The sequence below is a fragment of the Octopus bimaculoides genome, chromosome 5 (genome assembly GCF_046866305.1).
Source record: "Octopus bimaculoides isolate indiv1 chromosome 5, ASM4686630v1, whole genome shotgun sequence".
NCBI lineage: Eukaryota > Metazoa > Mollusca > Cephalopoda > Octopoda > Octopodidae > Octopus > Octopus bimaculoides.
The window spans coordinates 111,343,860-111,357,220 of record NC_142932.1 but is presented as its reverse complement, the minus strand read 5'-3'; the positions used below and the strand labels follow the sequence as shown (position 1 = coordinate 111,357,220).

The 13,361-nt window shown below is 41.4% G+C and overlaps 1 protein-coding gene across 1 annotated transcript in view; it reads right to left on the bottom strand.

Moving 5' to 3' along the window:
• Positions 1-13,361, bottom strand: part of LOC106871756 (tetraspanin-8) — a 107,824-nt gene that overhangs the window by 16,666 nt on the left and 77,797 nt on the right. The window contains exon 3 of the mRNA XM_014918391.3: positions 6,455-6,529. Within this exon, the coding sequence (XP_014773877.1) occupies positions 6,455-6,529 (75 nt within the window). The remainder of the gene's footprint in view (positions 1-6,454; positions 6,530-13,361) is intronic.

Below are 13,361 nucleotides of genomic sequence, written 5' to 3'. Positions count from 1 at the left end.
AAAAGAGAGCGGGGGGAGAGAGAGAGAGAGCAGGGGAGAGAGAGAGAGAGTGGGCGAAGGAGAGAGAGAGAGAGAGAGAGAGAGAGAGCAGGAGAGAGAGAGAGAGCGGGCAGGAGAGAGAGCAGGCGAGAGAGAGAGAGAGAGCAGGCGAGAGAGAGAGCGGGTGAGGGAGAGAGAGAGAGAGAGAGCGGGCGAGGGAGAGAGAGAGAGAGAAAGAGCGGGCGAGGGAGAGAGAGAGAAAGAGCGGGCGAGAGAGAGAGAGAGAGAGAGCGGGCGAGGGAGAGAGAGAGAGAGCTGGCGAGGGAGAGAGAGAGAGAGCTGGCGAGGGAGAGAGAAAGAGAGAGAGAGCGGGCGAGGGAGAGAGAGAGAGAGCGGGCGAGGGAGAGAGAGAGAGAGAGAGAGAGAGAGAGCGGGCGAGGGAGAGAGAGAGAGAGAGAGCGGGCGAGGGAGAGAGAGAGAGAGAGAGAGCAGGCGAGGGAGAGAGAGAGAGAGAGAGAGAGCGGGCGAGGGAGAGAGAGAGAGAGAGCGGGGCGAGGGAGAGAGAGAGAGAGCGGGCGAGGGAGAGAGAGAGAGAGCGGGCGAGGGAGAGAGAGAGCGGGCGAGGGAGAGAGAGAGCGGGCGAGGGAGAGAGAGAGCGGGCGAGGGAGAGAGAGAGCGGGCGAGGGAGAGAGAGAGCGGGCGAGGGAGAGAGAGAGCGGGCGAGGGAGAGAGAGAGAGAGCGGGCGAGGGAGAGAGAGAGAGAGAGAGAGCGGGCGAGGGAGAGAGAGAGAGAGAGAGAGAGCGGACGAGGGAGAGAGAGCGGACGAGGGAGAGAGAGAGAGAGAGAGAGAGAGAGAGAGAGAGAGAAAGAGTGCAGGCAAGAGAGAGAGAAAGAATAAGAGTGAGTGAGAGCGAGGGAGAGAACAGGCGAGAGAAAGAGAGAGAGCAGGAGAGAGAGAGAGAGCAGGAGAGAGAGAGCGGGCGAGGGGAGGAGAGAGAGAGAGAGAGAGAGAATAAGAGTGAGTGAGAGAGTGCAGGCGAGAGAGAGAGAGAGAGAGAGAGAGAGAGAGAGAGAGAGAGAAAGAAAGAGAGAGAGAAGGAGTGAGAGAGAGTTAGTCATCAATTTTTGTTGTGTATGATCAGTTTCTGACCGATTTTTCCTTTCTACAGCTAGATGATCTTCCTATCACTAGTGTGCATATATGTGTTATTTCTTTACTGCCCACAAGGGGCTACACACAGAGGGGACAAACAAGGACAGACAAACACGGATTAAGTCGATTACATCGACCCCAGTGCGTAACTGGTACTTATTTTATCGACCCCGAAAGGATGAAAGGCAAGGTCGACCTCGGCGGAATTTGAACTCAGAACGTTACAGCACACGAAATACCACTAAGCATTTTGCCTGGCGTGCTAACATTTCTGATTTCTTTATTGCCCACAAGGGGCTAAACATAGAGGGGACAAACAAGGACAGACAAAGGGGTTAAGTCAATTACATCAACCCCAGTGCATAACTGGTACTTATTTAATCGACCCCGAAATGATGAAAGGCAAAGTCGACCTCGGCAGAATTTGAACTCAGAACGTAGCGGCAGACGAAATACGGCTAAGCATTTCGCCTGGCATGCTAACGTTTCTGCCAGCTCGCCGCCTTTTGTGTGCATATGTGTGTGTGTGTGTGTGTGTGTGTGTGTGTGTGCGTGTACATTTTTATATACATATACATACACACCTTACAGTGGTTTCAACATACCAGCATTATTTTTTCAAACACTTGTACAAATATAAAGTAATTATAAATAAATACTACACAATTATACACTGACTGTCAACTTTAGTCTTAAATTTCTTCCAGGAACTATAAATACACACACACGCACAGAAGCTATTGTTCAGTTTCTGTCTGCTAGACTCCATGTTCTAAGCATCATAATGAAAGGACAAGGAACAATGGAAAGAGGATTTTTATTTCTATTTGCTTCAGCCATGCTGGGGCACTGGCTCGATCAATGAATTGAACCCAGTGCTAGAAGGTGAAATGATTTTGTTGTTACCTCATGTGTCACAAGGCATGATGAAGACTAAATGAATGAATGAATGAATGAATGACTTACTCTATCAGTCTGTTTTTGCAAACTGCTAAGTTATGGAGACAAACACACCAACAATAGTTGCCAAGCAGAAGTGGGAAACAAACACAAAGATACACATGTATATATACAAACACACACATACACACACACTGGGCTTCTTTCAATTTCTATCTACCAAATCCACTCAGGCTATAGTAGTAGACACTTGCCCAAAGTGCCATACAGTGGGACAGCTATTCCAACAAATGGATGTTCCCTTTGCTTTTTGTATCTTTCATGGACATTATATAATATTGTGGAGGAGCAATGGCCCAGTGGTTAGGGCAGCGGACTCGTGGTCATAAGATCGCGGTTTCGATTCCCAGACCGGGCGTTATGAGTGTTTATTGAGCGAAAACACCTAAAGCTCCACGAGGCTCCGGCAGGGGATGGTGGCGAACCCTGCTGTACTCTTTCACCACAACTTTCTCTCACTCTTACTTCCTGTTTCTGTTGTGCCTGTAATTCAAAGGGTCAGCCTTGTCACACTGTGTCACGCTGAATATCCCCGAGAACTATGCTAAGGGTACACGTGTCTGTGGAATGCTAGGCCACTTGCACGTTAATTTCACGAGCAGGCTGTTCCGTTGATCGGATCAACTGGAACCCTCGACCTCGTAAGCGACGGAGTGCCAACAACATATAATATTATTTTGTCTACAAGCTTTTCCTGGGAAAGTGTTTTATCATGCACTAATTGCCAGTGCCTGGTACTATTTTCTCTCTCGGCCTCGTGCAGTATCATAAGGATTCTTGGATTGTCCCTTTTCCATCTTCTTCCATTTTTGTTTTCCTCTTCTATCTCTTCCCAGTCTCCCTTCCACCATCAATACAAATAATGCATTTGTTCCTTCCCTGCAGCCTTTGTCTTTCCAACACTCCTTTACTAATTCCATGATATGTGTGAAGAGAAAAATCAAAAGTTCTTTGCATAGGCACAATAGTTAAACATTACAAAAATTCCTAATAGGAACAGTGGATCTTGAAGCAGAAAGGCTATAAATAATAGTATGTAAATATTGGGTTGATAAAACCCTTCGGATAGAAAAAGTCAAAGGCTGTCTGTGCAAGTGTTGCTGGTAAGAATAAAGCTTCTATAATAAATAAAGAAACTAAAAGGAGTGTTTTGGTCCATTTGTAGAATGCTGTCATGTGTACAGGCGACGTGGGTTCAGATTCCATAAGCAGCCTGATACAAATGTTTATAGCTTTATTTGATTCAAGAACTGACATTAAAAACAAAAATTATTTTATGTTCTCTCGAAATTTGTAAATTATGACAACTATAATTGTTTAATTACAATAGTTAATTATAGCACTAAACATTGTGATTTGGATATTGTTGTAGTTATGAAAAAATTTTCTTTCACGGTTGGTGTTAGGAAGAGGCATCCAGCTGAAGAAACCATGTCAAATCAGACTGGAGTCTGGCTCAGCCCCTCAGCTTACCAGCCCTGGTCAAACTGTTTAACCCAGGGGTTTTCAAACTTTTTGACTTGCAGACCCCTTTATATTTCAGGCTTTACCTTAGGGACCCCCCTTATAAACGCTTATGAAATTTATACATAAATATTTGCTTAAAATAACATATATTTTTACATTTATTTATTTAACAGTATTTAACAAAATAGGTTTATTGTTAATTAAAAGATTTCGATTAAAAAACATATAAAATCAAATTGCCCATAAAAAGTATTTGCTGTCCACAGACCCCTGTCTTGTCCTTGCAGACCCCCTGTGGTCCGTGGACCACAGTTTGAAAACCCCTGGTCTAACCCATACCAGCATGGAGAATGGATGTTAAAAGATGATGATGATGGAGGGGGAGACAAACACAGAGAGAGAGAGAGAGAGACACACACACAGAAAATAAAAAAAAACAGCCCTCCACCTTACAAAAATATAATCTGCAGAGAACAAAAAATGCTGCTCACAAAAACAAAAGATTATATATTTTTTTATTCTATAATGATATAGAAATGGTGGATATGCATTTCCCACAGGAAAAATTATAGTTGTTGATGTTGGCGGAGCAGGTGGTGATAGAATTAGCAGGGCTGGGTGGGTTGAGAAACATGTTGCTACTGATGCTGCCTACATAATAACAATAAAGACAAAAGTAGGTTAATAGTTGCAGGGCGGGGTGTGAGGAGAAGAGAAGGCTTATTTTACCCAATCATTGCAGATGATGGGTGTAGTAAGGGTGAACGACAGGGCACAGTATTAAATTCAAGGTTGAACTTGAGCATGACAAACAATATTTTATTTATATTTATATATATATATATATATATATATATATCTGTGTGTGTTTATGTAGGAGTTTGTGTGTATATATATGTGTGTGTACATGTGGATTTCTGTGTGCGTATGTATATGTTGGTGTGTGTGTGTGTGTGTGTGTATATATATATATATGTTTATGTAGGAGTTTGTGCGCATATATATGTGTGTACATGTGGATTTCTCTGTGTGTATGTGTGTGTATGTATATGTTGGTGTGTGTGTGTGTGTGTATATATATATATACTGGCTCATGTGCGGGTGACACATGAAATTTTTCAAGCAGGGTCGTTGCCAGTGCCTCTGGACTGGCTCATGTGCGGGCGACACATGAATCTTTCGAGCGGGATCGTTGACAGTGCCCCTGGACTGGCTCATGTGCGGGCGACGCATGAAATCTTTCGAGCAGGATCGTTGACAGTGCCCCTGGACTAGCTCATGTGCGGGCGACACATGAATCTTTCGAGCGGGATCGTTGCCAGTGCCCCTGGACTGACTCTTGTGCGGGTGACACATGAAATGTTTGAGCGGGTCCGTTGCCAGTGCCCCTGGACTGGCTCATGTGCGGGCGACACCCCTGGGCCGGCTCTTGTGCGGGTGACACAGGAGGTTTTTTGAGCGGGATCGTTGCCGGTGCCCCTGGACTGGCTCATGTGCGGGCAACACATGAAATCTTTCGAGCGAGATCGTTGCCAGCGACCCTGGACTGGCTCTTGTGCGGGTGACACATGAAATGTTTTGAGCGGGATCGTTGCCAGTGCCCCTGGACTGGCTCATGTGCGGACGACACATGAAATCTTTCGAGCAAGATCGTTGCCGGTGCCCCGGGGCCGGCTCTTGTGCAGGTGACACATGAAATGCCTTGAGCGAGACGGGATCGTTGCCAGTGCCCCTGGACTGGCTCATGTGCGGGCGACACATGAAGTCTTTCGAGCGGGATCGTTGCCAGTGCCCCTGGACTGGCTCATGTGCGGGCGACACATGAAGTCTTTCGAGCGGGATCGTTGCCAGTGCCCCTGGATTGGCTCATGTGCGGGCGACACATGAAATCTTCCGAGTGGGATCGTTGCCAGTGCCCCTGGGCTGGCTATTGTGCGGGTGACACATGAGGTTTTTCGAGCGAGATCGTTGCCAGTGCCCCTGGACTGGCTCTTGTGCTGGTGACACATGAAATTTCTTCGAGCGAGATCGTTGCCGGTGCCCCTGAACTGGCTCTTGTGTGGGGTTCTGGGATTTTCGAGCGGGATCGTTGCTGGTGCCCCTGGGCTGGCTCTGGTGCGGGTGACACATGAGGTTTCTCGAGCGAGATGAGCGTGGCCTTTGCCAGTACCGCCTGACTGGCCTTCGTGCGGGTGACACGTAAAAGCACCCACTACACTCTCGGACTGGTTGGCATTAGGAAGGGCATCCAGCTGTAGAAACTCTGCCAAATCAGATTGGAGCCTGGTGTTGCCATCCGGTTTCACCAGTCCTCAGTCAAATCGTCCAACCCATGCTAGCATGGAAGGCGGACGTTAAACGATGATGATGATGATGATGATGATATATATATATATATGTATATATATATATATATATATATATATATATATATCTATGTGTGTGTATGCATCTATGTGTGTGTATGCATCTATATGTGTGTATGCATCTATATGTGTGCATGCATCTGTGTGTGTATGCATCTATGTGGGTGTATGCATCTATGTGGGTGTATGCATCTATGTGGGTGTATGCATCTATGTGGGTGTATGCATCTATGTGGGTGTATGCATCTATGTGGGTGTATGCATCTATGTGGGTGTATGCATCTATGTGTATGTATATGCATCTATGTGTGTGTATATGCATCTATGTGTGTGTATATGCATCTATGTGTGTGTATATGCATCTATGTGTGTGTATATGCATCTATGTGTGTGTATATGCATCTATGTGTGTGTATGCATCTATGTGGCTGTATGCATCTGTGTGGGTGTATGCATCTATGTGGCTGTGTGCATCTATATATATAAAAATACCAATAAGAGAACAACTAAAAACAAAAGCAATATTACCTCCTCTCTTTTAACACAGCAATAAGCCACACCAGCAACTTCAAGCAGGAATATTAAGACCAGGAATACCAAGAACTGGAAGAGAGAAAGAACAAGGATTCATTTCAAAATAACATTAATAAGGAATTTTATTATGGTTACAGTAAAAATTATCTTTTCACGGGACACAACTTATAAACTAATAACTACTCCATTCATTGCTTTAACTACAAAATATAAAGCTTAGGTTTTCATTACATAACAAGTTGTTTTCATTACATAACAAAATGGTACAAGATAGGTAATTGTGACTCAATCTAAAATAAACAAATCAACTGATCTTTCAGGTTGGTATTTCATACAATCAGGAAAATTCTTGGGATTTTTATGCATGGTAGCTTGGGTAAGTGTCTTCTATTATAGGCTCTTGGGCTGACCAAAGCCTTATGAGTGGATTTGCTAGATGGAAATTAATATGGAGCACAGCACAATCCTGTCGCTCACTGAATCTGGCCAAGCTGTCCAACCTATGCTAGCATGTAAAACATTCATTGATAACGGTGGTGTGTGTGTGTATCCTCATCATCATCATTTAATGGTGGTTTTCTGACATAGGTTGGACAGTTTAATCAGAGCTAGTAAGCAGGAAAGCTGCACCAGGTTCAGATACAAGTGCTACCAGATGAATGCTCTGCATACCAGACATTAGCAGGCTTAGGGGTCTTCAGAAGAGTATGTGCACCATTTCGGAGCCTTCCTCTTGATGACTTATTGTGCACAAGCATCACTTGTTAGATCAACTGGTTACTAGACTTCACTCAATATTTTAGCTATTACTCATTGTCTCTTTTTAACCAAATCTAGTGGCTTGCCTTCTCCATTGTAGCCTAGATATCACTTGTGATGGCATTTGCTTTACACTGCATTAGGCCTAGCAACAACAACCATTTTAAATGAATCCTCTACATCCAACTTCAATTGGATAATTATCTGCCTTCTAGCCTGTGTCTTCATAATCCTTGAGATGTTCATAACGGTTGATCTTTTGAGTTTAAGCAGCATCCATGTTATCTTCATGAGGAACCATTAACTTGACTAGATTTACTACTTTCTTTTCCTCACACCATATGACAATATCTGGTTTCTTTGCAATTGGAATGGGGAAAATCCTTGGCACCCTGGTAAATCTGCAGCCACTGTCCAACAGCCATTCCACTTTTCATTGTTCACAAGAACTTTCTTCTTTGAATGGATCTGCTGTTCTGAATGCACAAAGACAATGAAATCTCTGGCTGGTTTCTTTTGTGGTTTCTTGCCATTGTTGATTTGAGTAATTTGGTTCTTTGCAGCATTGAAAAGGGTCAGAAGAACCAGATTGTGTCTCTGGGTAGTGAACAGTTGGAAGAATATGTTTCGGCATTCCTACCATCTTGCATCTGCATTTATCACTCTTGGATATATTTCATCTTATCAAGTTTGCAGGCGATAGCAAGACATCATAAAATGAAAGGATAAAAACACTTAGTCATGATGCACTGCACTTTCATTCTAACATATTTTTCTCTCAACTATGTCCTCCCATCTCGTCATCTTATTTCTTTACTGCCCACAAGGGGCTACACACAGAGTGTGAGTGTGTGTGTATGTGTGTGTGAGTGCGTGTGTGTGAGTGTGTGTGAGTGTGCGTGTGTGTGTAAGGACAGACAAATGGATTGTCGATTATATCGATCCCAGTGCGTAACTGGTACTTATTTGATCAATCCCGAAAGGATGAAAGGCAAAGTCAACCTCGGCAGAATTTGAACTCAGAACGCAGCAGCAGACGAAATACCGCTAAACATTTCACCCGGCGTGCTAACGTTTCTGCCAGCTCCCATCTTGTCATCTGTCCTTGTTGAGAACATTGAATCAATTGACACAGTTACTATAAACATCATACTTGAAAATGGCCTGAGCCAATCCGAGCCAAAACCCAAGTCGTTTCTGATCAATTTGTGTGGCACCCACCATATTTTAGTGTTTAAAACAGGATGCCTTCAATTTCTGCTTCTACATTCACTTCCTGGCTGTTTTTACATCTGGTGGATTAATGCTTTGTTCTATATCCTTCAACTCTGTTACCAGTTTATATACCTTCCCTACTTCATAAATTTCAACAACTGATATTAGTGTTCATTTCAGTGACATCCTTTTATGATAAATCTGTTGATTCACCAGAAGCAATAAATTTTGTTGGTTTCGAAATGATTAATTAATAGCTTTTATTGATACAAGCTTTAATAATGTGTGAGTGTCTATGTGTATGTATATATGTCTACATGAATACATAATTTTGTGTGTATATATATATATATATATATATATATATATATATATGTATATATGCAGGTGTCTGTACATGCCAAATGAAGATCCGCATACATACTGTTTTTAAAAAAATGTAATGCTTAAAAGTATTACTTTGAACATTGCTTTAACAGTGATGCAATTTCATGACTTCACTTGTTTGGAATTTAATATATTTATAAATGTTTCCATGAGAACCAGAAATGAAATCAAAAACAGGAGCTTGAAGCAGCAGTTTTCACACGTGTTATTCACAGAGGTTTTTATACAGAAAAACATAAGGAAAGGCGTTTTCTTCAAACTTTCATTTTGTATTTCAGAAGATATTCAGACAGTGAATATTTAAAAAAAAAAAAAAAAAAAAAAAAAGTTTGGATTACCAGCTGATGACCGGAAATGAATAACAGAATACTGAAAATCAGAAACTTACAGTTTTAATGTATTAAAGAATACTACACACACACATTTTACACCATTCATCAAAGGTCTGGTCCACTAAGACACCTCATCGCTATTTTAATCTCTTCCCAGCTCCACTGAATCACTCCCACCCTCTTTCCTATAAAGAGAGTAGTCGTATAGCTCCTCTGCAGCCAGAAACCTGTTTTGCTTTCACCCCTTCTCTCAGATTTCAACCCTTCATCTTGTGGTGTAAAGAAATCCTCTCTCGTGGTTTATAGTCTTATTTCTTTACTTTCCACAAGGGGCTACACACAGAGGGGACAAACAAGGATAGACAAACGGATTAAGTCAATTATATTGACCCCAGTGCATAACTGGTACTTATTTAATTGACCCCGAAAGGATGAAAGGCAAAGTCGACCTCGGCGGAATTTGAACTCAGAACGTAGTGGCAGACGAAATACCGCTGAGCATTTCGCCCGGCGTGCTAACGATTCTGCCAGTTCACTGCCTTAGGGTTTATAGTCTTGTGAGCTGCATGGCACCCAGTTTACACTGTAAATCAGCTGGCAGTAGAAAGGGCATCAAACTATAGAAACCATGCCAAGTTCCTGGCTTTTGGTAAAAGAAAATACAGGAGGATCAGTTAATTATGATTTTATTCAACATGTTCCCCTTTTCAGATTCACACACTTATTGCAGCAGCCCTTCAGTTTTTCTAAGCTCTATAAAAGAACTCAGATGGATGGGCCTCCAACCAGGCTTTAAATACCCTTAAAGCCAGGAACTTTTCAGCACCCCCTTGTTGAGTATGATGCAGTCCTTAAGTCTATTGGATCCTGTCAAACCATCCAGCTCATACCAGTATGGAACTTGGATGCGAAATGAGGACAATGGATATATAACTGAATTCCACACAAGTCATCAAGAGAGCTTCTATGTAATTGCTTGCTATGATTGAAATATTCTTTCCACATCTTGTTCTGCATTTAATAGAATAGTGTGCTTCGTCACTGATGTGACACCTCAAATAACATCTTACCAACTAAAAAAAAAATGAAAAAAGACCATATTAAATAATATTAGTCCTGGATGAGATGGTCATGATTGGAATGCCTTTCACAATAGGCCTGCACAATTAGAGCTGAACTTAGCTTTACAACTACATTTTAGTGAAATTTACATTCTACAAGATCTGTACTGTATAGTATAACTTCACAGTCATGATTTAAACAGTATTTAAAATAACAATAATTAAAAATGCAATTATCATTCTTCATCTAATAAAGAAACGCTAAACAGCGTGTGTATGTAAATATGTGTGTGTGTGTGTGTGTGTGTGTGTGGCAAAAATGCTTTTAAGATATGGAAATACCCGAAATGAAAAAAAAATTAACTTATATTGAATAAGAAGACAATCTTTAATCTTTTAAAGTTAAATAGTAGTAAAATAACCACAAAAGATAAAAGACTGATCAACCTACAACACACAAACTTCTGTCAGGATACAATACTATGGAGCAGTTATTGATTTTTTAAAGCATCAGTGACAAAGCACATTATTCTATTAAATGCAGAACAAGATGAGGAAAGAATATTATGGTTACGACTGAACAACTAATTTTATATATAATATATATATATATATGTAAAGCTGATGCAGAACTAATAACAACGAAGTCTTATCAAATCTGAATGAAATTTAATATTCAGTTAGTCTTTAAAATTTTGTATGGAACCATTGTGGAATGAAACCAATGAAGCTACTTTAAAATCCTATGGAACAATAGAATTGTAGACTGAGGAGATGAAGAGATAAGGCAATAGCTATTAGTTGTCATATTGTAGAGTAATTTCCATTTGAAAATGACTATCAAAATCAAAGGCAACACATTGTTCGACAGGCATTTAGTATACTTAGATAATAATAATAACAATAATAATAATAATAATAATAATAATAATAATAATATTTTCTACAATAGGCACAAGGCCTCAAATTTTGGCGGGTAGGGAACTAGTCAATTACATCAACCCCAGTGCTCAACTGGTACTTAATTTATCAACCTCAAAAGGATGAAAAGCAAGGTCAACCTCGGTGGAATTTGAACTCAGAATGTACGGACGGGCAAAATACCATTAAGCATTTCGTCCAGCGTGTTAACAATTCTGCCAGCTCGCTGCCTAATAATAAAGGTATAGGCATGGCTGTGTGATTAAGGAGCTGACTTTGCAACTATGTGGTTTTGGGTTCAGTCTCACTGCAAATACTTTGGGAAAGTGGGCCCAGGTTGATCAAAGCCTTGCAAGTGAATTTGTTAAATGGAAACAATGTGGAAGCCTGGTGTGTGTGTGTGCACGCAAGTGAGTGTGTAAGTGTGTGTGAGTGAGTGAGTGAATGTGTGGGTGGGTGGGTGAGCGAGAGTGAGTGTAAGTGTGTCTGAGTGTGTGTGTGTGTGTGTGAGAGTGTGTGAGTGTGTGTATGTGAGTGTGTGTGTGAGTGTGTGTGAGCATGTGTGTGTGAATGTGTGTATGTGAGTGTGTGTGTGTGTGAGTGTGTGAGTGTGTGTGAGCGTGTGCAAGTGTGTATGAGTGTGTGAGTGTGTGTGAGCGTGTGCAAGTGTGTGAGTGTGTGTGAGCGTGTGCAAGTGTGTGAGCGTGTGCAAGTGTGTGAGCGTGTGCAAGTGTGTGAGCGTGTGAAAGTGTGTGAGCGTGTGAAAGTGTGTGAGCGTGTGTAAGTGTGTGAGCGTGTGTAAGTGTGTGAGCGTGTGTTGCTGTATTTGTCACCCCAGCTCACCACTTGACTACCAGTGTTGTTTGTTTAGATCACCATAACTTAGTTGTTCAGCAAAAGTTGATCTTTTGCTGTGATAAACTGTCCGAATGCTTCAATTATCTCTTCTCTATTTAAGAATGTTTTATTGCTTATGAAAAGCTCAAAATGCTTAAACAAGTGATGATCAGTAGGAGAGATATCAGGGGAATAGGGAGGATGTTGCAAAATCTCGTAATTCAGGCTTTGCAACTTTTGGACCGTAGCTTGAGAAGTGTGAGGACATGCATTGTCGTGGATCAAAGTTGGGCCATCCCTATTCACTAGTCTGAGTTGCTTCTTTTTCAAATTCTCATGCATACAATCAATTTCCTGGCAATATGTTGTTACCATTACCATTTTTCCTTGTTGCAAAGATGAATAATGAATAACTCCCTTCGCAGACCACCACAGTGACCACTAACTTTTTAGGGTGCAATGGTGGGTTTGGGTAGTGTTTAGGTGACTCTCCTGCATCTAATTACTGTCTTGTTCTGCTGTTGTCAAAGAGTATTCATTTCTCATCACAAGTAATGATTTGATGCAAAAATGGTTTTTTTCCAGTCAAGAAAGCAATAATGAGCACACTTCGAGGCATCCGTTTTTTTGAATCTCATTCAGTTGATGTGAAACAAACCTATCTGTTTTCTTAACTTTTCCAATTTTTTGCAGGTGTCCAAAAACAGTTGTGCAAGATGTTTGGAGTTCTGATGAAAGTTTTTGAACCTTTATTCACAGATTTTGTTCAACCAAAGCATTTAATCCATCATGCCGAATAACTGATTTTGGCCTACCCCTTGGCTTATTTTCAAAGCTATCATCTCCTGAACAAGAGCTTTGGAACCATCTCTGAACAGTTCTGATGTCAACAAAACCATTACCAAAGGCCCGCTTGATATTCCATGTTTGTACTCGTACAAGAAAATCACTCAACATAGTTTGGTTGTTGTCATTTTCATAAGGTCTGTAGGTATGAATTTTGTATACCAATATTGTTGAGAATGAAAATGAGTCAAGATTAAATGCAAGGTATACATAATTGAGTTTTTAAATGACTGAAATAAGTAATTAAAAATGAGACATTTCATGTGAAACAACCTAATATTATGAAACAAGAGCACTCAGAGAATGCAAACCTCCACCAAAGCAACACCAACATCCTCTCAACGATTAGCCGGAGATGCTTTTGAAAATGAGAATATCTGAAATAAACTTGACTGCTCTCACAAACGAGAATACTAAAATGAACCCGACTGTTCCCAAAAATTAAGTAAAAAAACAGAAAAATAATCCAGAATCCTTGTCCGGTACAGGATCGATACCAATGGTAGTCATGGGATGTGAAGGTGGGTGTGCGGACCATGTTTG